The sequence below is a fragment of the Petromyzon marinus genome, chromosome 10 (genome assembly GCF_048934315.1).
Source record: "Petromyzon marinus isolate PM22_M1 ecotype Great Lakes invasive population chromosome 10, UKy_Petmar_22M1.pri1.0, whole genome shotgun sequence".
In the NCBI taxonomy this organism is placed as follows: domain Eukaryota; kingdom Metazoa; phylum Chordata; class Hyperoartia; order Petromyzontiformes; family Petromyzontidae; genus Petromyzon; species Petromyzon marinus.
Window position 1 is genome coordinate 12837215 of NC_133676.1, and position 27151 is coordinate 12864365.

The window sequence follows — 27151 nt, forward strand, 5'->3', positions numbered from 1 at the left end:
GGCCCAGACTTTGGCTGCTTTATACAGCATGCTGTCGTCATTAAACATTTGTCTAGTAGGCTGATAGGGCGAAATAAACATCGCGGACAAATGCCCTTGCGTCTGTGTATTGCTTATTTTTGTATGTTTCAGTCTGCGACCCTCCACGATGGCTCAATGAGATATCGAATACGTAAACCATTTTGCAACGTTGCATGGAATTGGGAAAGTCGGCAACCCTGTCTACGATGTCATGTCAATACGTACGGTGCTCATTCACTTAATTTACTCGTCGAGACGAGATACCATGGGTTTTCGTTAGAGCCATGCCGTACTCATCACGTGCATGTTGAACCACCTGCGACCGCCAGTCCTCAAGATCCACCACTAGATGGCGTCATTATCATTGTGAAAACGCGGGAAATTGGACACGTTGCCCCATGCCATTCGTTGCAGGGCCCATGCCCGTCAATCTACACCCACTGGATGCCCCCCTGTTGAGCTTGCAACATGGGGTATCAGAGTTATTGATATGTTTTTGTTCGTAATTTGCCGAGGAAAGCCTCACCGAGTCCCATGACTCTTATTTAGGAGGGTCCTGTCAAGATTTACGAAGGTGCAGGGAGATGATTGTTATGGACACTGCTGTATATTCCGATGGAGTCGTTTTCGGGTAGAATAATTTTTTTGTAAATTTGGACCAGGAATCCGGCACACAATAACCGACTCTTGCTGATCTCGTCAAGGAACATGAACCATCACATGAACTTCGGTCATCCTCGCAGCAGCGCTATTTGGCTGGCTATCGAACAAAGACGGTCACTCCATCGCGCGATTTCAGATGCGCTCCCGCGGCCGTCTGGAAATTGTCTTGCTTCCGATATTAGGAAGCCACTGGAGCTATGCAATTTTAAATAATATAGATTGACAACTCATTTGTGCTTATTTTGTTGTCCTTCCCGCGCACCTCCGATAAGCACGGCTGGCTACGTACGGTGCGAGAGAAGTTCAACATACATGCGTCACATTATCTTTTAACGTCCAGCGTGAAGCACACGGTATTTTCACGGTCAATACACCCGCAGTGTTAATCGGGGCGGACGCTGGAATTCGAACCGTGAACGTCTGCAACAAGAATCGAATGCGCCACCGACGAGGCCGTGCTGCGTGGCCCATGATGCCGTGGTGTCATCGACATTTTGCTACGGTTTTTGTTGCAGGGGGTTCACGTTGCCATGCGCCACTCTGGACCTGTTGTCCGCTGTGCATTCCATCGCCAATGAGCAGGGGTTTAGTAAAACAGACACTGGAACCAGGGACTGGGTGGCAGTGGTGCGTAAAGCATAATTCCCCTTTAAAACACACACATTTGTCGTTTTCACTGGCAGAAGCGTACATGTAAAAAGACACACAGACATTCCGAGCACATTTAATTTATTAGTGGTGTTCATTTTAGAGTTTATTATTACGCAATTTTATTTAGCTTTACAATGTTTATCTATACTCTTTGGTTCTTTCGGTAAAGTCACGTAGGTGAAAAAATAAAAAAATAAATATACAAAAATTATAGAAATAAATAAATCACGACGTTTCGATTGCAACACAAGCAACCATCATCAGGTGTGATAACTACAGCAATGCTTTTTTTTACTGTGTTGCAATCTGGATCGTTGCAATCAAAACGTCGTGATGAATTATATGAGTTTTTATATTTATTTATTATTTATTTTTTCGCCTACGTGCCTTTACCGAAAGAACCAAAGAGTATGGATCCTTGCAGTCACGAAAACTTCAAATCGAGAATGAATGTTTATCTACATTGTGTTGTACGGGTATACGGTCTGAGTTGTGTCAAGGAACTTGAGAAAACATCCGGATCATTACCCAGGTCCTGATAATACAATTTTTTCCTGACACTCCATAACACTGTACTCGGCACTCCCTGCTGTAGGGACCGGCTCTTGAGAGTGACAATGCCACAAGGATTCTTCCCTGCGCTACAAGAAGGTTGGACCAAACCCAAGGCCCTTTCTGTCAGTGCCTCATTGTCCAGAATTCAGAGTTTTCTGTGGCCTTCAGGCCTCCCTGCATGGTGTTCAGAGGCGGGTTATAGCAGCCCGAGGCATGCGACAGAGCCCTCTATGTTGGTGCCACATTACGGCCCGGGATGGCCTTGTTTTTAGGTCTTGCATAATCAATGCGAGGTGATATTTGCGTCCGTAGTATGTATCTGCTTCTACCACCTGAACATTGCAATGTAAAATCGTTTCGTTGTCCTGTACTTAAAAAAGCGTGTTGTTTATATGTACAGCAACAAAAATCAGGCGACAAAAATACGACAGCGTTTAAGTTTGGATAATATACAAAAAGGGAACCAATTGGTCATCCCTATACAAAAAAAAAACAAATAAGGTAATATACTGCCTGCAGTGACCAAGTATAAAAAACAGAGGACGACAAAAAGTGTAAACTGCAGATTTGAACGCGTAAAAAGTACTACGACGTCATCAACAACAACAACAGAGCACAATCTCAATGTCCCACCATCGCTCTACCCTTTACATTTTAATTTAGCAACGTTTGCTCCATCCATCGTGGGCGGTTGCCCAGTTAAAAACAAATTGGCGCTCGAGCAGCAGGAGGAGGAGGAGGAGAAGGCGGCAGCAGCTCGTGGAGCGCTCTTTGGGTTCAGGAGGAGGCCGGGTTGGTGTGCTCCACCAGGCATCGCGGGCAGTGGGCCTGCACGAAGCGCAGCGCCTCCGCCGCCACGCCGTCGCACTCCTGCACGCTGAGCAGCCGCAGCCCGCGGCAGCCCAGCGCCACGGCGCTCAGCCCGCGGCCCGACACCGCCCCGCAGCCCCTGAGGCCCAGCCTCTTGACTCCCGGGCACCCCCGCGCGAGCGCCTCCAGCCCGGCGTCCGTCACGAGCGGGCAGCGGCCCACGTCCAGGCTGCGGAGCCTCGGGCAGCCCCGCGCCAGCGCCTCGAGACCCCGGTCGGAGACCCCCGCGCAGCCGCGCGCGTTCAGGTAGCGCAGGCCGGGGCAGTGGCGGCCCACGTGGCGGAGGGCGGCGTCGGTGACGCGGGCGCAGTGGGCGAGGCTCAGGTAGCGCAGGCGGGGGCCCGCGGCGGCGGCCACCTCGCCGAGGCCCGCGTCCGTGGCGTCGGCGCAGTCGCACAGGCTGAGCTCGCGCAGCGACGCGCCGCAGTGGCGCGCGAGGGCGCGCAGGCCCGCGTCCGAGACGCCGGCGCAGCGGCGCACGTAGAGGCGCGCGAGGCGCGGGCAGTGGCGCGCCACGGCGAGCAGGCCCTCGTCCGTGAGGGCCGAGCAGCCCGACATGTCGAGGTGGCGCAGGAGAAGGTGGCGGCCGTGCAGCGGGCAGGCCTGGCACGACGGCTCGGGCGTCAGGCTCACGCACGTGATCTCCGGGCAGTCTGCCGATGGCGCGCACGGCAAACACGGAATTGGGTTGCGAATGCTTAGGGTTGACTCCAGGATGGAATTGTTCCATCGCGGGTTTTTGCGCGGGCTCGTCGCGTCAAGCGCTCACACACGCGCACAGACGAGACACACAAGCACCACGTGCACGCAAACCGGTCCATAAATCCTTACTGACATACGCAATAGTCGTTTTCATCTAGACCAGTGGTTCTTAACCTGGGTTCGATCGAACCCCAGGGGTTCGGTGAGTCGATCTCAGGGGTTCGGCAGAGCCCCCGCCACGGAGGTCCGGACACACTTTAATTATTGTGTAAATTTGTGATGACACACACGGCCCGCTTGGCCATCACTGGCTGCAGATGATCATGCTACACTGCTTGGCCAATCAGCCCTGCGGGGAATTTAGTGCGTACTCAGTAGTCAACGTGTGACTGTTGTTGTCGTACGTCGTGTGATTTCTTTAATATTTTATCCATACTAACTATGTCGGGCAAAAGAAGAAAGTGGTCGGACGAATATGTACAACATGGATTCTCATGTATCACGGAACGTGATGGGAGTGAGCGTCCTATCTGCATGATTTGCAACGCCAAGTTGAGAAACTCTAGTCTTGCACCAGCAAAACTAAAGGAACACTTCTTGAAGCTGCATGGAGACGGGGAATACAAGAACACAACACTTGCTGAATTCAGGGTGAAGAGAGCCAGATTCGATGAAAGGGCCACTCTGCCTGCTCTTGGATTTGTACCTGTTAACAAACCGATCCTGACAGCATCGTACGAAGTTGCTTACCTGATCGCAAAGCAGGGCAAGCCACACACCATTGGTGAAACACTTGTGAAACCAGCTGCATTAAAGATGGCGAATCTGATACTCGGAACAGCGGCCGAAGGTAAATTATCCCAAATTCCCCTTTCAAATGACACCGTCAGTGACAGAATAGAAGACATGAGTAAAGACATCTTGGCTCAAGTAGTCGCGGATCTGATTTCAAGCCCGGCAAAATTCAGCCTTCAACTCGACGAAACCACAGACGTTTCTGATCTAAGCCAGCTTGCTGTTTTTGTACGCTATGTGAAAGACGACATGATAAAAGAAGAGTTTTTATTTTGTAAGCCTCTTACAACAACAACGAAGGCAGCCGATGTGAATAAGCTTGTGGATGACTTCTTCAGAGACAATCTTTCATGGGATATGGTTTCTGCAGTTTGTACGGACGGAGCTCCAGTCATGCTGGGAAGAAAGTCTGGTTTTGGTGCGCTAGTAAAGGCCGATGCACCACACATCATTGTGACGCATTGTATTCTGCACAGGCATGCGTTGGCAACAAAAACCTTACCTCCAAAAATGGCAGAAGTATTAAAAACTGTGGTGGAATGTGTGAACTATGTGCGAAAAAGTGCTCTGAGGCACCGCATCTTCAGTGAGCTGTGTAAAGAAATGGGCTCTGAATTTGAGGTACTTCTGCTCCATTCTAATATTCGGTGGTTATCCCGGGGACAGGTGCTGAATCGTGTTTTTGCCATGCGTGTGGAATTAGCCCTGTTTTTGCAAGAGCACCAACACTGCCATGCAGATTGCTTCAAAAATCCTGAGTTCATTCTCATTTTAGCGTACATGGCTGATATATTCGCAGCTCTCAATCATCTCAATCAGCAGATGCAGGGTGGTGGAGTCAATATCATGGAAGCGGAAGAACACCTGAAGGTTTTTCAAAAAAAGCTACCGTTATGGAAACGACGAACAGAGAACAATAACTTCGCAAACTTCCCGCTTCTGGACGACTGTGCAAGTAAGATCGAAGATGTGTCTGGAATCGGAGATATTTCTGTATCCACGGAACTGAAGCAAACAATTGCCACGCACTTAGATGAGCTTGCAAAGTCTCTCGACGGATATTTCCCTACAAGAGAGTCATATCCAGCATGGGTGAGACAGCCGTTCACGTTTGCTGTTGAAACAGCAGATGTCAATGATGAATTCCTCCACAAAATCATTGAAATTCAGCAGAGCCAGGTTCAACAGCAACTCTTCAGAACAACAACGCTCTCAACGTTTTGGTGTCGACAAATGAACAAGTATCCAGTTATTGCTAAGAAAGCCCTGGATTTTTTTATACCATTTGTTACAACATATCTTTGTGAGCAATCCTTTTCGAGGATGCTGGACATAAAAACGAAGAAAAGGAACAGACTTTGCTGTGAAAATGACATGAGAGTGGCACTTGCCAAGGTGAAGCCACGCATATCTGAACTGATCTCTCAAAGGCAACAGCAGAAGTCACATTGATTTCCAGGTATGTAATTTGTTGTGAGTTTATGCATTGTGTTGGTTTTATTCTTTGAACAAGGTAATGTTCATGCACGGCTCATTTTGTGTACCAGTAAAAAACATATCTATGTCTTGAATTTGAAAAAAAATCACATTTTATTTTTCACTAAAGAGGGGTTCGGTGAATGCGCATATGAAACTGGTGGGGTTCGGTACCTCCAACAAGGTTAAGAACCACTGATCTAGACAATATGTCCCTTGCCAAAGGAAAGCAGAATTTCCACCAGTGGCCAAGACTGTCGGAGGAATCGAGCAATGTTCCACTTTAGCAATCTATCCAACCGCTCAGTAGCAGGCAGCCTACAAGTGCGATCGGCAAGTTGGCTTAAGGACATTTATAACCTAGGCCGATCGATGCATGTCCCAATGCAGCTCCTCTCGAGACGTTGGCAGAGTGCCAGGCGTTCTTGGCCCTCCACCAAGAAGTCTTTGGCAACCCGGCCAAGTTCAGCTTCAGGAGCATGGGTCCCAAATACAGGTAAATAGTGAGGATTGGCATCTGGTAGACAGGCCGGTTGTAAAAAGAATCCAGGCAAATATAACCGTGACGAGTCTGTTGAGAGATGGGGGAATGGTGACATTAATAGAGGAAAAGAAGAGTGAGATTATACTTGAGATGCTTTGACAGGTGGCCAGAAGTTCAGGAGACTACATCGTGAAGACCATGACCGCTAAGGCAAGGACAGAGAGTGGGGGAGACCATAGAAGACCAAAGGAGACAATGAGTTCGTGAGGAGATGCATCATTACCACGAAGATGGCGATGGATCGAAGATAGGCCTCGGCAAGGTAAGGTAATTTACCCTTTTTACCGGGTAAAAGGTAAAGGTGTCGACATGCTAAGGGGTAAGGTAAAGGGTGGGGTAAAGATAGTGCGGAAGAATTACCCGGTAAATACCTTGCTTACCGCTCGTTAAAACTTCCGTGACGCAGTCCGTGGCCTCCATTTAAAATTGGAATCATCGGGAGTATTCTATAAAAATACAATACAATCACTCTACCCTTACCTTTTACCCTTTAGCAAGGTAAGGTAAAAGGTCAAAAGCAACAAGCCTACCTTTACCCAACCTTGTAGCCTTACCCCATACAAATTACCCAATTGCAGGGTAATTACTGGGGTACTAATGCACATGACAAAGGTCTATAACATGAATACTTTGTCATGTGTAGTAGTACCCCAGTAATTACCCTGTAATCGGGTAATTTGTATGGGGTAAGGGTGAAAGGTAGGGTAAAGGTAGGCTTGTTGCTTTTGACCTTACCTTGCCGAGGCCTAATCGAAGGCTGGGGATAGAGGACTCGTGTATGTAAAACTTATTTTGCAATGTACGTAGCCAACCGTGCTAATCGGAGGTGTGGGGGAAGGACAACAAACTAAACACAAAAGGCAGTTCTATAGAAATGAGTTTTCAATCTAGATGGTTTAAAAGTGCGTAGCTCCGGTGGCTTCCTAAGTTCAGAAGGAAGAGCGTTCCAGACGGCCGCAGAAGCGCATCTGAAAGCGCCGTCTTTGTCCGATGGCCAGTGGACCCCACTGAGCGGGGGATACACTCGGAGGAGTAAGAAGAAGGATAATAAACCGGCGCGTTCATGGCGACCGCCGCGAGCGAGACTTGCCAGAGACGTCGAGGTGCTCGAGGTTTGGGCAGCGCGTCACGACCTCCAGGATGCCGTGGTTGGTGATGCGGGGGCAGCCCGACGCCTCGAGACGCCGCAGCTCTGGGCAGCGACGCGCCACGGTGAGCAGTCCCGCGTCGCCCAGCCCCGGCGAGCCGCTCAGCACCAGAGACTCGAGCGTGAGACACACGTACGGCGTGTCCCGGCACAGCCGAGCCGTCAGCGCGTCCAGCGCCCGCTCCACATCCTGCTCCCCTCCGTCCCACGGCCTGATGGTGCACAGGTGAGCGCTGAGCAGGTGTTTGCGTGTGTGTGTGTGTGTTTGTTGAACTTCTTTCGCATCGTACGTAGCCAAACGTGCTAATCGGAGGTGCGGGAGAAGGACAAACTAAACGCGAAAAAGCGGTTCTAAAGAAATTAGTTTTCAATCTAGCTTTAAAGGTGCATAGCTCCAGTGGCTTCCTAATATCAGAAGGAAGAGCGTTCCAGACGGCCGCAGAAGCGCTTCTGAAAGCTCCGCGCGATGCGGCGACCGTCTTTTGCCGCCGCCGCTGGCAGTGTGACCGCAGTTCGCGTGACGGCTTACGCTTCTTTGACGGGATCACCAAGATATTGTGATCCATTTGTAGCAAGCACTTTGCGTGCAATGAGCGCGACCTTATCATGATGCATTAGTTCGGCAACCGGAAGCCAATGCAGCTCAATTGTGAAGAAGTGTGGTGGTGGGGGGGGGGTGTAGAGGTGGATGTGGAAAGAGCGGCTGTGGAGACACCGACGATTGGCAGCCGTGGTTCCGTGATTTTGGGACAACGAGCAATGACACACAGAGCGAGCGCGCTGGTGCGGGGGGCGGGGGGGGCGATAAAGTTGTTGCTGGTAAGATTTCTCAAACAAGGGCGATCGAGATCATTTGGCTGTAAATGCATTGCGATTTCTCGGTGACAGTTTGCACGCGGCTGGAATGATGAATTTAATTTCTCCTGCCAGAGCAGTGTGTTGGCCCCAGAGTCTCTGCAAGGCAAACCCCAAATAGTTATTCAAGATTGAGCCTTTGATGGTGTTCATGATCTTGAAAACACTAAGGGCTCGTAAAATAATGTTTAATTTTCGTATGCTTCCTGCTGCAACAAGACAATCAATTTAACCATGACAGCCGCCACTGGCTGATTGGAATGTCCTGTGATGCAGGATGGCGGTGAAGTTACACTAATTAAGAAAATAAATGCGCGTATTAATTACAAAGAAAAACAATGCAATAAAGCAAACGCGCGTTTCAGGGCACAAACGGATATATTAATCAAAATGCTTGGACTCTCTTCACAAAGAAGTGTCAATTTTATGCATGGTGATTTTCATAGGAAACATTAAAATATAAGAGCGCTAACATCTGCGTGCATATACTGTATGTGCACGTGGTTGCTATTTGTTCACGACGTCGACTCCGCCGTAAATGGGTACCTGGTGCAGTGTGTAAACAGCATCACCGGAGAGACAAAGGCGGCCGGGCGTGATGCAGGTCACCCCAACCCATGACGTGTGTACTGTGGCCAGCCTTCATAGGTGCTCGCTAACAGCACTTGCCCGAGTAGTCTTGTAAAGGCTATATGGGGGATCTTTGTCTTTTTCCACTCTAAATGAGGGTGCTTTTGAACAAATGTACACCAACCTCTCTCCCTCAGATAAAGTACATCTCACCGGAAATTAAGTTGTACCCTGTGTTTACCCTTGACACTGCTCTTTCGTTTATTGTTGGTCAATGTGTTGTGTTAAATATCGAATGTTGTGAACTTGTTTGCTCTGTGACACAGGAATGCTTTCAAAAATAGAAGTTTAGTCTATCAAGGCTCTCGTCCGGTTTGAACAAAAGCTATTTGATGATGACGATGGTGGCGATGATATGAATAATGAGGAGATTCATCTCATTCATTATTGATTTTTGAATGAAAAAAGCTAATTATATAGCACTCTAATGCTGAGCGGACCTGTAAAAATTCACCGTCAAATTTCGATTAAATGTCACAATCTGGGGCTGTAATTCCATTCAATGTTTCTGTTAAGCTGTCGCACACCTGGCTGCAGGGGCCACGTGAACCAATTGCACAAAGGATACAAACCCTAAATAATTGATTATCGCACGCACAATTTGACGCACGTAACGTGAGCATGACAATCAATTATGAATGAAGAATAATATATTGATGATCACCGTGATAATGTCATCAGCTGCATCACCAGCATGCATCAGCAAGACGTCCTTGCGATCAACGGGAAAGTTTGCGGATTGGCGCAACGATGGCCCACGCCGGACGGTACGGATGCTGCGCCGGAATGCGCGCGTGGGCCGTGCGTACTTGGGGAAGATCCACGCCCTGCCAATGCTGGTGGCCATCCAGCCGAATGCCATGACTGCGGTGATCACCCGTCCTACTCTTCGTTCACAATCGATCATCACGCTCGCGAAACGGCGCCCGCCGCCCCACTCACCCGAGCGTCACCGCCTTCCAGAGCCGCGGGTCCCACGCCACCAGGTACCAGCGTCGGCAGACGCGCGCGCACCTGCACAGGCTCTCGGCCGCGAGGTTCGCGAACACGCGCAGGAGCAGCCAGTCGGGCAGGCTCTCGATGGAGAGCGCTCTCTTGCCGGCCTCGCCCTTCGTCGGCCGCGCCGGCGGCACCTCGAGCTCCAGGCGGCTCAAGCCGAGGGCGAGCGCGGCCGTGGCGTTCTCGCGATCGACGGGGACGCTCGCAGGCCTGCGGACGCCGACGCACGCCGCCGCCGCTGCCGCCGGTACCTGTCCGCATTGGTTTGGATGCTGCTCGGCGGGAACGCACGCGTGGGCCGTGTGCATTTGGGGAAGATCGACGCCTCGCTGATGCTGGTGATGATGATGATCCGGCGGCGGCTGATGTTGCTGCTCACGATGCTCCTGGCATCTTTCCGGCAAGGCCCTCGCGGATCGCTCTCGCTGCGCGGAGGACGAGTGAGAGCTCGGCGATGAGTGGGAATCGGCGGAGCGCGTGGACACGGGCGAGGATGACAGCGAGCTCAGCGGCTGAGGGGAGAGAGACTGCCTCGTGGAGCTGTGCAGGGGACAGGGCCTGTGCTTCTTCAACGTCCTCGTGGGAAACAGTCTCTGGCCGACTGGCTGCCCGCACTTGAGGCGGGCGTTGCTGGAAGACGACGGTTGAAGCGAGTGGTTTTTCTCAAGCAAAGGCGGAGGAGGTGACAGCGACCTGTGGTGGCTCGAGGGCGGTGGGAACAGAAGCCGGTGGTGGTTGGAGGGGGGATGCAGGCTCGACTTGCGCTGATTTATCGGAGGCGGGGTGAGCGGCCTTCTTTTGTCGAGGGGAGAAGGCGACAGCGGCCTGTGGCTGCTCAGGGGTGGGGGGGACATGGACCGCCGAAGGCTGCAACGCGCTGGCGAAAGCGCGCTTTGACGGGGTCTGCTCGGGGGTGGAGAAAACGATCTGAGCTTGTTGGAGGCTGGAGGAGACAGCGACCTGTGGATGCCGCTGGCAGGCGGCGACAGAGGTCTCCAGGGAATGGGAGGAGGTGGTGCCAAGGCTCCCAGTTTCGTGGACGCTGGAGATGGCCCGCGGATGTCGTTGGGTGGCGGGGACAGAGGTCTTCCGTGGCTGGCGGACTGCTCTGCGAGGTGACTTCGAAGCTCTCGGGGAACCGGAGACAGCGGCCTGTGGTTATTTCCCACCGGCGGAGACAGAGGCCGCCGCGCCGACGGCGCTTGGGACGATTTCGGAGCCTGATGCTGGCCGCATGAGAGCCCGGCGCTGCTGAGATACCGGAGGGATGGAGCGCATTGCCTGCAATGGGGCAATCGAGGCACCGCTGGTGGGGGCAGCTCCTGCTGCGGACCGCAGGGCGACAGAGGGGCTTGATGAGAGCTGGAAGCCGGGGGAGATTGATAGCCGACGTCAGTGGTGGGAGTCGGTGTTCGATGGCTGCAATTTGCTGAATGGGCCTGGCAGTGCGATGGACGCTGCGCATGTCGGCTGCCGGATTGCTGCTCCGCGAGGAGGTTACGGCAGTTTGGAGGCGACAGTGAAGGATGTAAATCTGTCGGCGGTTTGTCGCCCTCGTCAGAATGCTGCAGCGGTGTTTTCGGATAAGCGGACGCAGATGTGGGGAGGAGAGCCTTCTGAAATCCAAACGTGTTCGGAGAATATGACCTTGGGTGGCTGTAGGGGTGAGGCAGGAATGAAATCTGGGAGCCGCAAAACGGAGGAAAGCAAGACTTCTGGAAACCGGCGGGCGGCTGCCCGCGGGCGCTCGCTTGGCTAACCGGGGACGTCGGCCTGCCAAGATTCGCCTGCGGGGAAACGGCTCGCCGCTGGCCGTATCCCTTGGAGAGGAGCGAGCATTCGTGGGGCGAAAGGAAAGGCTGCGCGTCGCCCGCCTGCGACGACACGAGGCTGCTGTACAGCTCGCAGTGCGAGGAGACGGGGCACTCGCGCTGGACGGGCGTGCCGCGCGCGTCCGCGGCCATCGGCGAGAGGGGCCGGCACGGGGATGGCACCGAGCCGGCGTCGGTCGATCGGTCGGCGGGTCGGCCCTGGCGGGCGTTGTCGTCGCCGTCGTCGCGGTGGCCGTGGTGGTGGTGGTGGTGGCGGCCGGGCCGGGCGTGCCGATGGGCCGCCGCTCTCGTCCGAGCGGCGTCGGGGCTTGAGGGTGGTGAGCGTTTCATTTGCAGCGGAGGGGGCAGTGGGAAATCGTCATCGCCCTCGCCGCACGGCAGGTTGGCATCCTGGGAGCTCAACCCCGAATCTGCGGGGGGTGGTGGTGGGGAAGGGTGGGAGGGGGAACATCGGAACGACGCAGGGAAGGAGTTCGCGTGAACGTGGGTGCTGCTGACAGGTGATAATATTCAGGTGACCGGGTCAAAGGGAAATTCACGGGCCGCTGGATAAAGCATCGATTGCAGTGTTTTACTATTTGTGGTTAGAACACATGGTTATAATCATATATGATTGCTCTGGTATTGCTGTTGTTATCCCTGGTTAATCAGTATTGTTGTTTTTGCTACGGCAATAATAAAAAAAATGAAACTGGATATCACTCGTACTACAAATGCTAATTCAACAAATATAATTGGTTAAAATATCATTTATATTATGCTTCCTGAAAACATGTGTAGTGTTTTATTTTACTTTTAAAATATAACATTAAATATGCAGTCTACTCTTTGGTCCTTTCGGTAAAGTCACGTCTTTCTACGTAGAGTCACGTCTTTCTAAGTAAAGTCACGTCTTTCTACGTGACTTTACCAAAAGAACCAAAGAGTAATTCCTGCAGTCATGAAAGCTTCAAATCAAGTTTCATGCAGTCTACATTATTTATATTTCATTTCTTCCTAATTTATCTATATTAAACACAACGTGCAAACTACGAACATACATGCACAATGCGATGGCAGGCTTGTGTTATTCTATGGGTTATTCGGTAAAGCCACGTAGATAGAAAAATATCACGACGTTTCGATTGCAACACCTGAAGACGATTGCTTGTGTTGTGATTGAAACGTCATGATATTTTATTATTTTTCTATCGACGTGGCTTTACCGAAAGACCCATAGAATATGTATCCCTGCAGTCACGAAAGCTTTAAGTCAAGGCATGTGCTAGTTTTCCTCTGCTCTGCAACTCTGAATGTCTCCCCGTCTCTCCGTGTCTCTCGCGCTGTGCATCTGCTGTGTGTATCTCTCTGTCTGTGTGTGTGTGTTTCTTTTGTGTCTGTGGGGGGACTTGTAGTGCAGCGATTAGCACGCAGCGCCATGAACCAGGCAACCCAAGTTCGATTCCTGCTCATGCTCAACACCAGTAACGATTATCTGAACGTGTCCTGGGCCTCACCTATGTCGGCTCAGCCTCAAATGCGTACCTGGTGCGGCGTGTAAACATCGCCACTGGGAAGAGAAAGGTGACGGGCGTGGTTCTGGCCACCCACTTGTTCATGTACCGCCTTCCAAGGTGCTCGCTTAACAGCACTTGCCCCAAAAGTCTGTTCAGGCTATAGGGGGGATCTTTGTCTTTTGATGTTTGCCAGCCTCTCAAAATTGCGCATTTTGCCCTTGCCCGCTGTACTTCACGAACCGCTTCTCAACCCCTGAAAGCCTCCAGTGATGCTCGCAACATCTGGAGCTCAATTGCCCCCCCGCCCAGCCCCTCGGGTCAAAGAGCCAGAGGTCACGTCCACACTGCTCGTGCGAGTGGCCGCAGGGAGAGAGGACCCAGCAGTAGGGGAAATCTCGAATGCCATCCCCACCCCCAACCCCCACATTGTGTCCTCTTGCCCCTATTTCTTCCCATAGCCTATCTAGTCGGCGCTTTTAGAGCATTTTATTGAATCTGAGCAGCCTTCGTGTACACAATCGACTCTCGATGATTCGGTTTATCCAATTTGCGGATTAACCGCGCACCTGAGATTTAGACATGAATTCATAACGCATGGATTTTCCCTTAAGGCCAAATCAATCATCTAAAAACACTTATACATTGTTATTCTTGGAAATGTTTAATGAAAGTCGTGTGCTTAAACCGAACTCAAATTTAGTCACTTAAACATAATGTGCACCTATGTTCGTGTTTTTTGGCATAGAGATCTGCGGACAATGGTTATATTTTTGGATTATCTGCGATTTTGAATTATCCGTGGCCATCCTCCTCGTCATTAGCGTGGGTAAACGAAAGTCTACTGTTTTGATTTAAAGCTTTCGTAACTGCAGGGATTCATATTCTTGGTTCTTTCGGTAAAGTCACGTAGAAGGGAAACAATAAAATAATAAAAATATAAAACATTAAAATTATCACGACGTTTCGACTGCAACACAAGCAATGATCATCAGGTGTGAAACCCACAGCAAGAAAAGATAAGAAGGCTCAGCTGATCGAGTCTCTCACCTTTCTGAAGAGATGCCGCGACTCTGGGGTAATACCAATCGCATTTACACTGACCTCTGCTGCTGTAACTTCTTCTAATGCGAAACGAATTCTTTCCAGAACTAGCTTAACTCTTATCTCAGAGAAAATCAGACTTATACGCACCGAACTAGATCAGTTAGACAAGACACTCTACAAATCACACTTATCATTGACGGCAACAATGTCTACATCAGATTGGGAACATGTAGACAATATGACTGCCTCTTCGGCTGCCACTATGTCGACCAAATGTAAGGACAACCTGATTTCCAAATTTAACCTCCTCTCCAACAAAAGATCGGACCCACACACCAAAAAACTAGACGTTAACAAAGTCGTACTTAATCGCAGTAACAGCTATATTTCCGATGGTCTGAAATCCGTTTTAGCTAAAGGTCTAAACTTTGCAGTCACACCTAAACACATACCAGTTAATGATATCATTGCCGAAGTAGACGTGGCTCTCAAGGGCCTGGGTCACATCGCTGCAGACGTAGCAGGATCTGAAATTGCTGCAACCCTCAAAAACGCTAAGATGCCAGCTAGCAACCTCAGCAAAGATGAGCGTTTTGAATAATATAAATTAAAAAAGAGGGATGACATTGTCATCCTCTCAGCCGACAAGGGCAATGCCACTGTCATCATGGATAAAATAGAATATAACAACAAAATCAAGAATTACTCAGCGATGGTAGCTATACAAAAATAAAAAGAGATCCCACCAACAGCCTCGTCATACAGACCAACAAAATCATTTCTGATTCAACCGCATTGATTGATCAAACCAAACAGTTCTCGTTGAAACCTTCTGCTGCCAGGTCACCAAGATTATACGGCTTACCAAAAATACATAAAGTAGATACACCCCTTCGTCCCATCGTCTCTACTATCAACTCCCCCACCTACAAACTGGCTCGTTTTCTGTCTGAAATCCTGCGGCCTTTCACTGGAAAAACCACCTCTGCGGTACAAAATTCTACTCACCTGGTATCAACAATCATTGTGCCTAATGACTTGCCCCCAGACGACCTGCTTGTGAGTTTTGATGCAGTTTCCTTATTCACCAAAGTTCATGTACCTGACACCATCACAATCATTGAAGACTTGGTTCATCAAGGACTAAACACTGAGGTACCCCCCCTGGTGAGACACTGCTTAACCAATACATACTTCACTTGGAATGGAACTTTCTACAAACAAACTGAGGGCACCCCAATGGGCTCCCCTCTATCTCCAGTTGTAGCCAAATTTTTCATGGAGAAATTTGAGACTGACGCCATCCAGACTGCCACTCTGCGCCCAACCTTATGGAAGAGGTACGTGGATGACACTTTTGTCATCTGGCCACATGGCCGGCCTGCTCTAGACCAATTCCTCGACCACATCAATTCCATCCACCAGCCATCAGATTCACCATGGAAGTCGAAAAAGATGACAAGCTACCTTTTTTGGATGTCCTAATAAAAAAAAGACCTGATGGTTCAATGAGCCACTCTGTCTACAGGAAAGCTACCAATACGGATGCTTACCTGAAACTGGATTCCCACCACCAGCATCCCAGAAGAATTCCCTAATCAAGACTCTGCACCATAGAGCCCAATGCATATCCGACCAGGAACACATAGCCAGTGAACTCAAGCACGTACACCAAGCTCTTAAGACTAATGGTTAATCCGACTCCACAATCCGCAAAGCTATCACTCCAACCATGAAGAAGGACCCTCTTGAGGAGCCATTCAAAACCATCACTTTACCCTACATTGCGGGGATCACAAAAAAGATCTCCAAAATCTTGAATAAACACAAGATCCAGGTCCGATTCAACATATTACATAAAATTCGTGATCTGGTTCCATCTGTAAAAGACGTGATTCCGGACATACAGTACCCTGGCGTCTGCAAACTAAGTTGTCTCTGTGGTAGTAGTTACATTGGAGAAACCAAACAACATGTCTCAGACCGCATCCGTGAACACAAAGCAGACCTAAAACACGGTAGGGCCAACACCTCGGCCGTGGCAGATCACTGTTATAATTCAGTAGGCTCACATGACATCGCCTTCTCCAACACAGATGTTATCTGCAAGCCATTTGGCTACCATGAGAGATTTGTTCATGAGGCTATCCACATATACAACCACCGAGACAATTTCAACCGAGAAGATGGATTCTGGCTTATCAATCATTGGAAGGATTTGATCAACCATTTCGTGTTTAATTGATTGTTCACGCTTACGGTGGCTTTCAGACCGCATCCATTATTTTCGTCTCCCCCCTCCTCTTTTCCGAACATAGATGGACTTATTCTTAGTTTTTTCGGTAAAGTCACGTTGAAGAGAAACAACAAAATAACAAAATATATATAAAACAATAAAAAATTCTCACGACGTTTCGACCATAACTCAAACGGTCATCATCAGGTGTGTCGGTTTGCATAAATTTATTTTGAAAACGGCATATTTATTTATATATATAAAAATAACGTTTGCGTCACGCGCAACGATGGCAGTTTGCCAGGACTAGTCCATCTATTTTTTGAAAAGAGGAGGGGGGAGACGAAATTTGTTTTTATGTATGCTGTCTGAAAGGCACTGTAAGCGTGAACAATCAATCAAGAACTGAAATGATTTATCAAATCTTTCCAATGATTGCTAAGATAGAATCCATCTTCTCGGTTGAAATTGTCTCTGTGTTTGTATATGTGGATAGCCTCATGAACGAATCTCTCATGGAAGCCAGATGGCTTACAAAGAACCTCCGTCTTGGAAAAGTCAATGGCATGTGAGCCTACTGAATTAGAACAATGATCTGCTACGGCCGAGGTGTTGGTCCTACCGTGTTTAAGGTCTGCTTTATGTTCACGAATGCGGTCCGAGATATGGCGTTTGGTTTCTCCAATGTAACTACTACCACAGAGGCAACTTAGTTTGTAGACACCAGGGTATTGTATGTCCGGAATCACATCTTTTACAGACGGAACCAGATCACGGATTTTATGTAATGTGTTGAAACGGACCTGGATCTTGTGTTTATTCAAGATTTTGGAGATCTTTTTTGTGATCCCAGCAATGTAGGGTAAAGTGATGGTTTTGAAAGGCTCCTCAAGAGGGTTCTTCTTCATGGTTTGAGTGATAGCTTTGCGGATTGTATAGTCGGAGTAACCATTAGCCCTAAGAGCTTGGTGTACGTGCTTGAGTTCACTGCTTATGTGTTCCTGGTCGGATATGCATTGGGCTCTATGATACAGAGTCTTGATGAGAGAATTCTTCTGTGATGGATGGTGGTGGGAATCCGGTTTCAGATAAGCATCCGTATGGGTAGCTTTCCTGTAGACAGAGTGGCTCATTGAACCATCAGGTCTCTTTTTAATTAGGACATCCAAAAAAGGTATCTTGCCATCTATTTCGACTTCCATGGTAAATCTGATGGCTGGGTGTATGGAATTGATGTGGTCGAAGAATTTGTCTAGAGCAGGCCGGCCATGTGGCCAGATGACAAAAGTGTCATCCACGTACCTCTTCCATAAGGTTGGGCGCAGAGTGGCAGTCTGGATGGCGTCAGTCTCAAATTTCTCCATGAAAATGTTAGCTATAACTGGAGAAAGGGGGGAGCCCATTGGGGTGCCCTCAGTTTGTTTGTAGAAAGTTCCATTCCAAGTGAAGTATGTATTGGTTAAACAGTGTCTCACCAGGGGGGGTACCTCAGTGTTTAGTCCTTGATGAACCAAGTCTTCAATGATTGCAATGGTGTCAGGTACAGGAACCTTGGTGAATAAGGAAACTACATCAAAACTGACAAGCAGGTCGTCTGGGGACAGGGAAATACCCTTGATTGTTGATACCAGGTGAGTAGAATTTTGTACCGCAGAGGTGGTCTTTCCAGTGAAAGGACGCAGGATTTCAGACAAAAAACGAGCTAGTTTGTAGGTGGGGGAGCTGATAGTAGAGACTATGGGACGAAGAGGTGTATCAACTTTATGTATTTTTGGTAAGCCGTATAATCTTGGTAGCCTGGCAGCAGAAGGTTTCAACGAAAACTGTTTAGATTGATCAATTAATGCGGTTGAATCAGAAATTATTTTGTTGGTTTGTGTGACGAGGCTGTTGGTGGGATCTCTTTTTATTTTTGTATAACTACCATCGTCGAGTAATTCTTTAATTTTGTTGTTGTATTCTATTTTATCCATGATAACAGTAGCATTGCCTTTGTCAGCTGAGAGAACTACAATATCATTCCTCTTTTTTAATTTATATAATTCAAAACGCTCATCTTTGCTGAGGTTGCTAGCTGGCATCTTAGCGTTTTTGAGGGTTGCAGCGATTTCAGATCTTGCTATGTCTGCAGCGATGTGACCCAGGCCCCTGAGAGCAACGTCTACTTGGGCAATTATATCATTAACTGGTATGTGTTTAGGTGTGACTGCAAAGTTTAGACCTTTAGCTAAAACGGATTTCAGACCATCGGAAATAGAACTGTTACTGCGATTAATTACGACTTTATTAACGTCTAACTTTTTGGTGTGTGGGTCCGGTCTTTTGTTTAAGAGGAGGTTAAATTTGGAAATCAGGTTTTCCTTACATTTGGTCGACATAGTAGCAGCTGAAGAGGCAGTCATATTGTCTACATGTTCCCAATCCGATGTGGACATTATTGCCGTCAATGATAAGTGTGATTTGTAGAGTGTCTTGTCTAACTGATCTAGTTCTGTGCGTATAAGTCTGATTTTTTCTGAGATGAGAGCTAAGCTAGTTTTGAAAAGAATTCGTTTCGCATTAGAAGAAGTTACAGTAGCAGAGGTGAGTGTAAATGCGATTGGTATTACCCCAGAGTCGCGGCATCTCTTCAGGAAGGTGAGAGACTCGATCAGAGATGCCGCGACTCTGGGGTAATACCAATCGCATTTACACTCACCTCTGCTACTGTAACTTCTTCTAATGCGAAACGAATTCTTTTCAAAACTAGCTTAGCTCTCATCTCAGAAAAAATCAGACTTATACGCACAGAACTAGATCAGTTAGACAAGACACTCTACAAATCACACTTATCATTGACGGCAATAATGTCCACATCGGATTGGGAACATGTAGACAATATGACTGCCTCTTCAGCTGCTACTATGTCGACCAAATGTAAGGAAAACCTGATTTCTAAATTTAACCTCCTCTTAAACAAAAGACCGGACCCACACACCAAAAAGTTAGACGTTAATAAAGTCGTAATTAATCGCAGTAACAGTTCTATTTCCGATGGTCTGAAATCCGTTTTAGCTAAAGGTCTAAACTTTGCAGTCACACCTAAACACATACCAGTTAATGATATAATTGCCCAAGTAGACGTTGCTCTCAGGGGCCTGGGTCACATCGCTGCAGACGTAGCAAGATCTGAAATCGCTGCAACCCTCAAAAACGCTAAGATGCCAGCTAGCAACCTCAGCAAAGATGAGCGTTTTGAATTATATAAATTAAAAAAGAGGAATGATATTGTAGTTCTCTCAGCTGACAAAGGCAATGCTACTGTTATCATGGATAAAATAGAATACAACAACAAAATTAAAGAATTACTCGACGATGGTAGTTATACAAAAATAAAAAGAAATCCCACCAACAGCCTCGTCACACAAACCAACAAAATAATTTCTGATTCAACCGCATTAATTGATCAATCTAAACAGTTTTCGTTGAAACCTTCTGCTGCCAGGCTACCAAGATTATACGGCTTACCAAAAATACATAAAGTTGATACACCTCTTCGTCCCATAGTCTCTACTATCAGCTCCCCCACCTACAAACTAGCTCGTTTTTTGTCTGAAATCCTGCGTCCTTTCACTGGAAAGACCACCTCTGCGGTACAAAATTCTACTCACCTGGTATCAACAATCAAGGGTATTTCCCTGTCCCCAGACGACCTGCTTGTCAGTTTTGATGTAGTTTCCTTATTCACCAAGGTTCCTGTACCTGACACCATTGCAATCATTGAAGACTTGGTTCATCAAGGACTAAACACTGAGGTACCCCCCCTGGTGAGACACTGTTTAACCAATACATACTTCACTTGGAATGGAACTTTCTACAAACAAACTGAGGGCACCCCAATGGGCTCCCCCCTTTCTCCAGTTATAGCTAACATTTTCATGGAGAAATTTGAGACTGACGCCATCCAGACTGCCACTCTGCGCCCAACCTTATGGAAGAGGTACGTGGATGACACTTTTGTCATCTGGCCACATGGCCGGCCTGCTCTAGACAAATTCTTCGACCACATCAATTCCATACACCCAGCCATCAGATTTACCATGGAAGTCGAAATAGATGGCAAGATACCTTTTTTGGATGTCCTAATTAAAAAGAGACCTGATGGTTCAATGAGCCACTCTGTCTACAGGAAAGCTACCCATACGGATGCTTATCTGAAACCGGATTCCCACCACCATCCATCACAGAAGAATTCTCTCATCAAGACTCTGTATCATAGAGCCCAATGCATATCCGACCAGGAACACATAAGCAGTGAACTCAAGCACGTACACCAAGCTCTTAGGGCTAATGGTTACTCCGACTATACAATCCGCAAAGCTATCACTCAAACCATGAAGAAGAACCCTCTTGAGGAGCCTTTCAAAACCATCACTTTACCCTACATTGCTGGGATCACAAAAAAGATCTCCAAAATCTTGAATAAACACAAGATCCAGGTCCGTTTCAACACATTACATAAAATCCGTGATCTGGTTCCGTCTGTAAAAGATGTGATTCCGGACATACAATACCCTGGTGTCTACAAACTAAGTTGCCTCTGTGGTAGTAGTTACATTGGAGAAACCAAACGCCATATCTCGGACCGCATTCGTGAACATAAAGCAGACCTTAAACACGGTAGGACCAACACCTCGGCCGTAGCAGATCATTGTTCTAATTCAGTAGGCTCACATGCCATTGACTTTTCCAAGACGGAGGTTCTTTGTAAGCCATCTGGCTTCCATGAGAGATTCGTTCATGAGGCTATCCACATATACAAACACAGAGACAATTTCAACCGAGAAGATGGATTCTATCTTAGCAATCATTGGAAAGATTTGATAAATCATTTCAGTTCTTGATTGATTGTTCACGCTTACAGTGCCTTTCAGACAGCATACATAAAAACAAATTTCGTCTCCCCCCTCCTCTTTTCAAAAAATAGATGGACTAGTCCTGGCAAACTGCCATCGTTGCGCGTGACGCAAACGTTATTTTTATATATATAAATAAATATGCCGTTTTCAAAATAAATTTATGCAAACCGACACACCTGATGATGACCGTTTGAGTTATGGTCGAAACGTCGTGAGAATTTTTTATTGTTTTATATATATTTTGTTATTTTGTTGTTTCTCTTCAACGTGACTTTACCGAAAAAACTAAGAATATGAATTACTGCAGTCACGAAAGCTTTAAATCAAAATAGATGGACTTGTCCATCTAAAAAAACTGCCAAATCGCTATCCGTGGTGCTAACGTAAAAAAAACGCCACTTTTTTCAAAATTTTCTTGCTGTGGTTTTCACACCTGATGATAATTGCTTGTGTTGCAGTCGAAACGTCGTGATAATTTTAACGTTTTATATTTTTATTATTTTATTGTTTCCCTTCTACGTGACTTTACCGAGAGAACCAAGAATATGAAAGTCTACTGTGTTTATATATTAACATGCAGGCTGTTTAATGTAGAGCATAGAGGTTGCATTTACAAGATCACGTTTCTTACTAAAAGGTAATGGTGCAGTCGTGCAGTCGCTTGCTCATTCCCACTGCTAACAGAACAGCCTCCACTAGAAGGGGCTCTGCAGGACCCCACGGAAAGGTTTTTGGCCCACTCTTCCATGCTGACTAGACATCTTGAAAGACTACCAACATTTTGCCCCGACACACGACCAGCTGATCGACTGTTACTTATCCAAAGCACTAGATATTTAAGAATATATACTAATGTATATTTAAGAATGTACTGTAAACTAAAACGACCAAGCGTCTGCCAACTGCAGCTTCGAAGGCCAGTCAAAGGTGCCGCATCATCCCCGACAAGCTGACAAAGAGTGCTCCTGTATTTTGTGATTCGTCGTTTTTCAGTGCATTCAAACAAATGTTAATTGGACAAGTTCCATTGTGACATGGTGACCTATTTTGTCTCACGATGTCTCGCAATCTGTGAAATGTTTACGGCAGATGGCCTGCGTTAATTTATGCCCGTCAGCGTCTCGTGTCATCAAGACGATGGGCCGACGGCGATGCGGTGTGGCAGGGTCAGGCGAAGTCCCGTTAACTCAACCGAGTGAGAGAGCGCAATGAGATTCCTGGCTGTTATAATCACATCGTGTATTTATATTCGTTTAGAGGACCTTTACAACATTGAAGCCGCGACCAGTGCGTGACCAGTCCAAATTAATATTGGTTCCCAAAATAAGTGTTCCTCTGGGAACAAATTTTCACTGAATATATTCACAAATATTCAGTGAATATATTCATACTTCCAGGGGAATAAATATTTATGAACATTTTTTTCCAGTTAGGATTTCATGTTTCTTTGTTTTAAAAAATAAATAAGGTGGCAAAAATATTGGCTCCGAGAAAGAATTAATGTTCATTCCTGGAGAAACGGGGAATTTAAGGGAACATTTTAACTGAACCAGCAAACGTTTAACTCCACTTATAAATGCCATAAAGTGTATCCACTCTACAACTGGATGGTGTCCTCTGGTCACAATCAGAATATGTATTTGTACTGGAGGAATCCGATGAGCGATAAAGCTCTTTTTCACAGATTTCCAGTAGGGGCGGGTAAGAACGTTACAATAACAAACAGTACAGAAACACACGACAGAAGTACAAAGTACAAGAAAGAAATACAAATCACCCAAAACACAAACAAATACAACACTAAACCATCCCCATCCAACCAGACAAAGCCCACTGAGGTATGAACTTATTTTTAAAACAGCGACCTGACCACAAATTATAGCTCAACAAAGTGGCTTATCATTTCTACATTCATATACCAGCAAAATAATCTAAATAGTCTAAACGCATACTTCTAAAATGTGGCCATGTTGCAACCCCTCGGAAGGTGAACAAAACTGAAGCCTCGCGAAGTACCTCTGCGTGCCCTTGGTGTGACATTCAGCTGCAACTGGCGATGGTGTCACCTTAAGGAAACACCGTTGAGGAAGGCAGGGGCGACCACCTGGAACAATCCTCTCTTAGTCTTGGCTCGATAACCCTCGTGCAGAGGGGTGTGGTGTTTCGTGGAAAGGAACAGAGGATGGAATCGGATGGGATGGAGGGAGCTTGGGCCTGCGGAACCTGCCCTTCAGCAGAGAATATAAAAAACAACAACAACGCTGAACCGTTGGCTTCGTGAAAAGTGGCTCAGCAGGGAGGGTGCTGAACACTAGGCCAGCCTGCTGTATCGAGCCGACCCGTAAGCAGCCTTTTGGGAACCCCAGTACTTAAGTAGGAAATACGCATTGTGCCTAATGACTTGTCCGTAAGCGGGGAAGCCATGCGGAACGCTTCCAAATGTTAAAAGGCCACATGTGCCGCCCCATATGTCCTTTCCCTTAGGGAGCGAGAAATGCCGACACACACACACACACCACCCCTATTAACCCAGTATCCTATAGCTGGCTTATTGGCTGCTAATCCTAAAGCTTAGAATCACTAGTGGTGATGGCAGACAAACTGATGGACGGACTGCGGGACACGTCTTTAGGGTAACATCAGAGCTAGCATTGGGGGACAGGTGACGAGCGTAGGGTGATTGTGCCGGGAACGTGGTTGATGATTTGGTGGCGATGGTTTCGGCAAAGTCATTGCATTGCTTTCGACCTTGCCGCTTAACACGATTCTGTCGTGCATCCCGCGTTCAGAGGGGGCCTTGGAACTTTTCAATTTCCCCAAAAGCAGCTGCACCACGCGTATGGGAGAGACCGAAAGGGGTGAAGCATGAATCGTTCTCGAGCACAGGGTGTTGCACTGCTAGTTGCGAAAGTAAATGACAACAACAGTAACGCTCAGAGTCTCTCAAAGCATTTATCGACGAAATCGTAAAAAATGTCTACGATGAAAACACAGAAATGTAAGAGATTAAAATCAGCCGAATAACAACACAATGGGTGGGAGCAGCTACCTACGGCTGCGATCAGTGGCTCGTTATATGTGAACCGGCCCTGCACACCCCACACACGCCACCCCTTCACGAACTGACCAGCGTGGTGATGTGTGCTCAAACAATCCTGACCGCATGGGCAAGCCTTCATCCAGCAGTAGATTAACAAAGGGCTGTATAAAAAAAAAACAGGTGTACGGCTGGAGCCCGATAGCTAATAGAAAAGTAATTTTCTTTTCAACGAGACAGAAGTCATTGAGGTGATGAAGGCAGGTGAGAGATAGCAGACAGTGTCAAAGTGAGCCAACAAGAGCAATGGAGATATGTCAGATGCAGTGAAACACGACGCTTGGAGAGAGTATGTATGTTGAACTTATTTCGCACCGTGCATGGCCAAACCGTGCTAATCGGAGGTGCTCGGGAAGGACAAGAAACTAAACACGAAACGCAGCTCTAAAGAAATTCGTTTTCAATCGAGATTTTAAAGCGCATCGCTCCAGTGGCTTCCCAATATGGGAAGGACGCGGCAGTCACAGTGCCCCTGGCCACTTTGACCACGGCCGCTGACCCCCGCGGTGGCTCGCAACACCGAAATACCTCGCGCCACGGGGTCAATCGTCCGTTTAATTTTTGTTGGCACGCAGAGGAACGTCACGTAATTCAAAGTAATGCACCGACGTGATACATTTTTTTTAAGTGACCTGCTTCTAATGTTGTCAGTGTTCACTCTTTGGCCAGAGCCGAATCATACAAGTGTGGCCGGGCTGCACACATGTAACCAAAACTTGGTTGGCTGTCGTGGCCCGGTGGCTAATGGGGTCGGAGTAACGAGCCGGCACTTCTCAGTTCCTGGGTTCAAGGTGCGGGTTTCAGCCGCCCGTTGTTAAACCAGATTCCCCAGTTGAAATGTACGGTAGCAGTCACTTGATTTGGCAAAAAAAAAATTATACTGTTCTGAGAATGAAAAATATCTGATCACCAAGAGAGCCACAACTCGACGGCAGGGCAAGTGGGTCAGCGCTGTGCTCCTCGCTCATGTGGACAAGAGGTCACTGGAAGGAATCCCAAAAGCAGTTCAGCGATACGGGGCCATCCATAAATGACGTCACGCGATTTTGGACGATTTTTGACCCACCCCCCTCGTTACACGGCGTCAAAAAAAGTCAGACCCCCACTCAAATATGACGTCACAAAGCTCTGCCCCCCCCTCCAAAAGCATATTTCCATTTTGAAAATAAAACATGCTTCAAATCGCTTTAAACTATTGTCACTCTAGTGCGTATTTAATGTGGCGCTGCACTCTGATGTTGTAGGAGTGTTGTTATAACAATTAGTGTTGTTATAACAATTCTATATTTATTTGAAGTTGCGCATTTTGATGTGACGTCACATTTCTCAAAACCCTCCCCCTCCTCGTCACACATCGTCACAAATGTCTGACCCCCGCCCACCCCCCCCCCCCAAGTGCTTGACGTCATTTATGGACGGCCCCTATCGCCTTCCGCGAGCCGTTCTCAAACGGCGGGTGCTCCGCTTCGTCCCATGACGCGACACCAACAGCACAAATTTGAACAAAATTCGGAAGGAAGACAGAAGCAACAGCGTTGATGATGGCTTGTAGCCAGGACAAGCAGGAGAACTTCATCAGCTTGGTCCTGCAACTAACTACGGAGGATGCGCAGGTTCGTGGGGTGCATTCGTTCGACAGCCCATTGATGAAACGCGATTATAGTTGCGCTCGAGACACGTGCATCAGTTTGCACGAGTGAGGGTCGACGGTATTCAAGTCACGTCGCGCACGTGACTTGATTGCACAAACTCTGCAGCCGGTGGAAATTCAGACGAAGAAAAAAAAACACTAGGCGGAGGAATCGGGTCGTCGAATAGGAATGACGACCTCAGAATCGTGATGCAAATTCCGTCAAATTGTTCGCGGGCGAATCGTTCGCTCCGCGCTCGCTTTGTGTTCGCTGCAGTTGCACGCCGTAAAACCCGACTTTTTATATTTTTTTACGCGAGCAGGCATCAATCAGGGGGAGCCAACTCCACCTCTGAGAGCAGGCGGGCCTGGACCGTCGCCAAAGCTCTGGTTTGTTGCAGACGATGGTGGAGCCGGGGACACGCTCTAATTTAGCAGCGTGCGCAGTCCGGGCGAGATCCCGGCGAGGTCGGAGCAGCACGCTGGAAGCGCACGTCCTGTGGAGCGCATTATACGGGACCAGACACCAAGAGGTTTGACCACAGAAGCAAAAACGTTGAGGTTTTTTTTTAAATCTTGCAATGAAAATAAACAAAAAAATCGTATCACTCGCGCAGAAATGATCATTCAAGACATTTCGAACGTAGCCGTCAGCACATTGCTTTTATTTTGTTATATTTTTTAAGATGTTCCTTTTTGCGAAACAATATTGCTCAGGCGAGGATTAGAAAAAAAAACAACTGCCAGGGAGCAGGTCAGAGTTGCGGGATCGGAACGGTTGAGTGGATGGTTGAGGGGTGGTGCTTTTGTGACCGAGACACGGCAAGGGTTACAGTTCCAGCGTTAAAAGATGCATCGATTAAAACGGGACGGGAATTGACGGACCGAACCAACTTGTTTTGGATCACCGGTTCGGTTGGGGCAGCTGCCTGATGCTAATTCGTATTTATTTACACACTGATCTGAGTTCGATTCCTGGTCATGGCTAACATGAGTGGTGAGTGATATTT

The 27151-nt window shown here is 47.7% G+C and overlaps 1 protein-coding gene across 1 annotated transcript in view; it reads right to left on the bottom strand.

Moving 5' to 3' along the window:
* Positions 1 to 1396: 1396 nt before the first annotated feature.
* The window catches only part of LOC116940872 (uncharacterized), a 78078-nt gene continuing 52323 nt past the window's right edge, over positions 1397 to 27151 (bottom strand). The window contains exons 3-5 of the mRNA XM_032951175.2: positions 9852 to 12150; positions 7368 to 7636; positions 1397 to 3413 (exon numbers count right to left, since the gene is read on the bottom strand). Coding sequence (XP_032807066.2) covers positions 2668 to 3413; positions 7368 to 7636; positions 9852 to 12150 — 3314 coding nt within the window. The 3' untranslated portion in view covers positions 1397 to 2667. The remainder of the gene's footprint in view (positions 3414 to 7367; positions 7637 to 9851; positions 12151 to 27151) is intronic.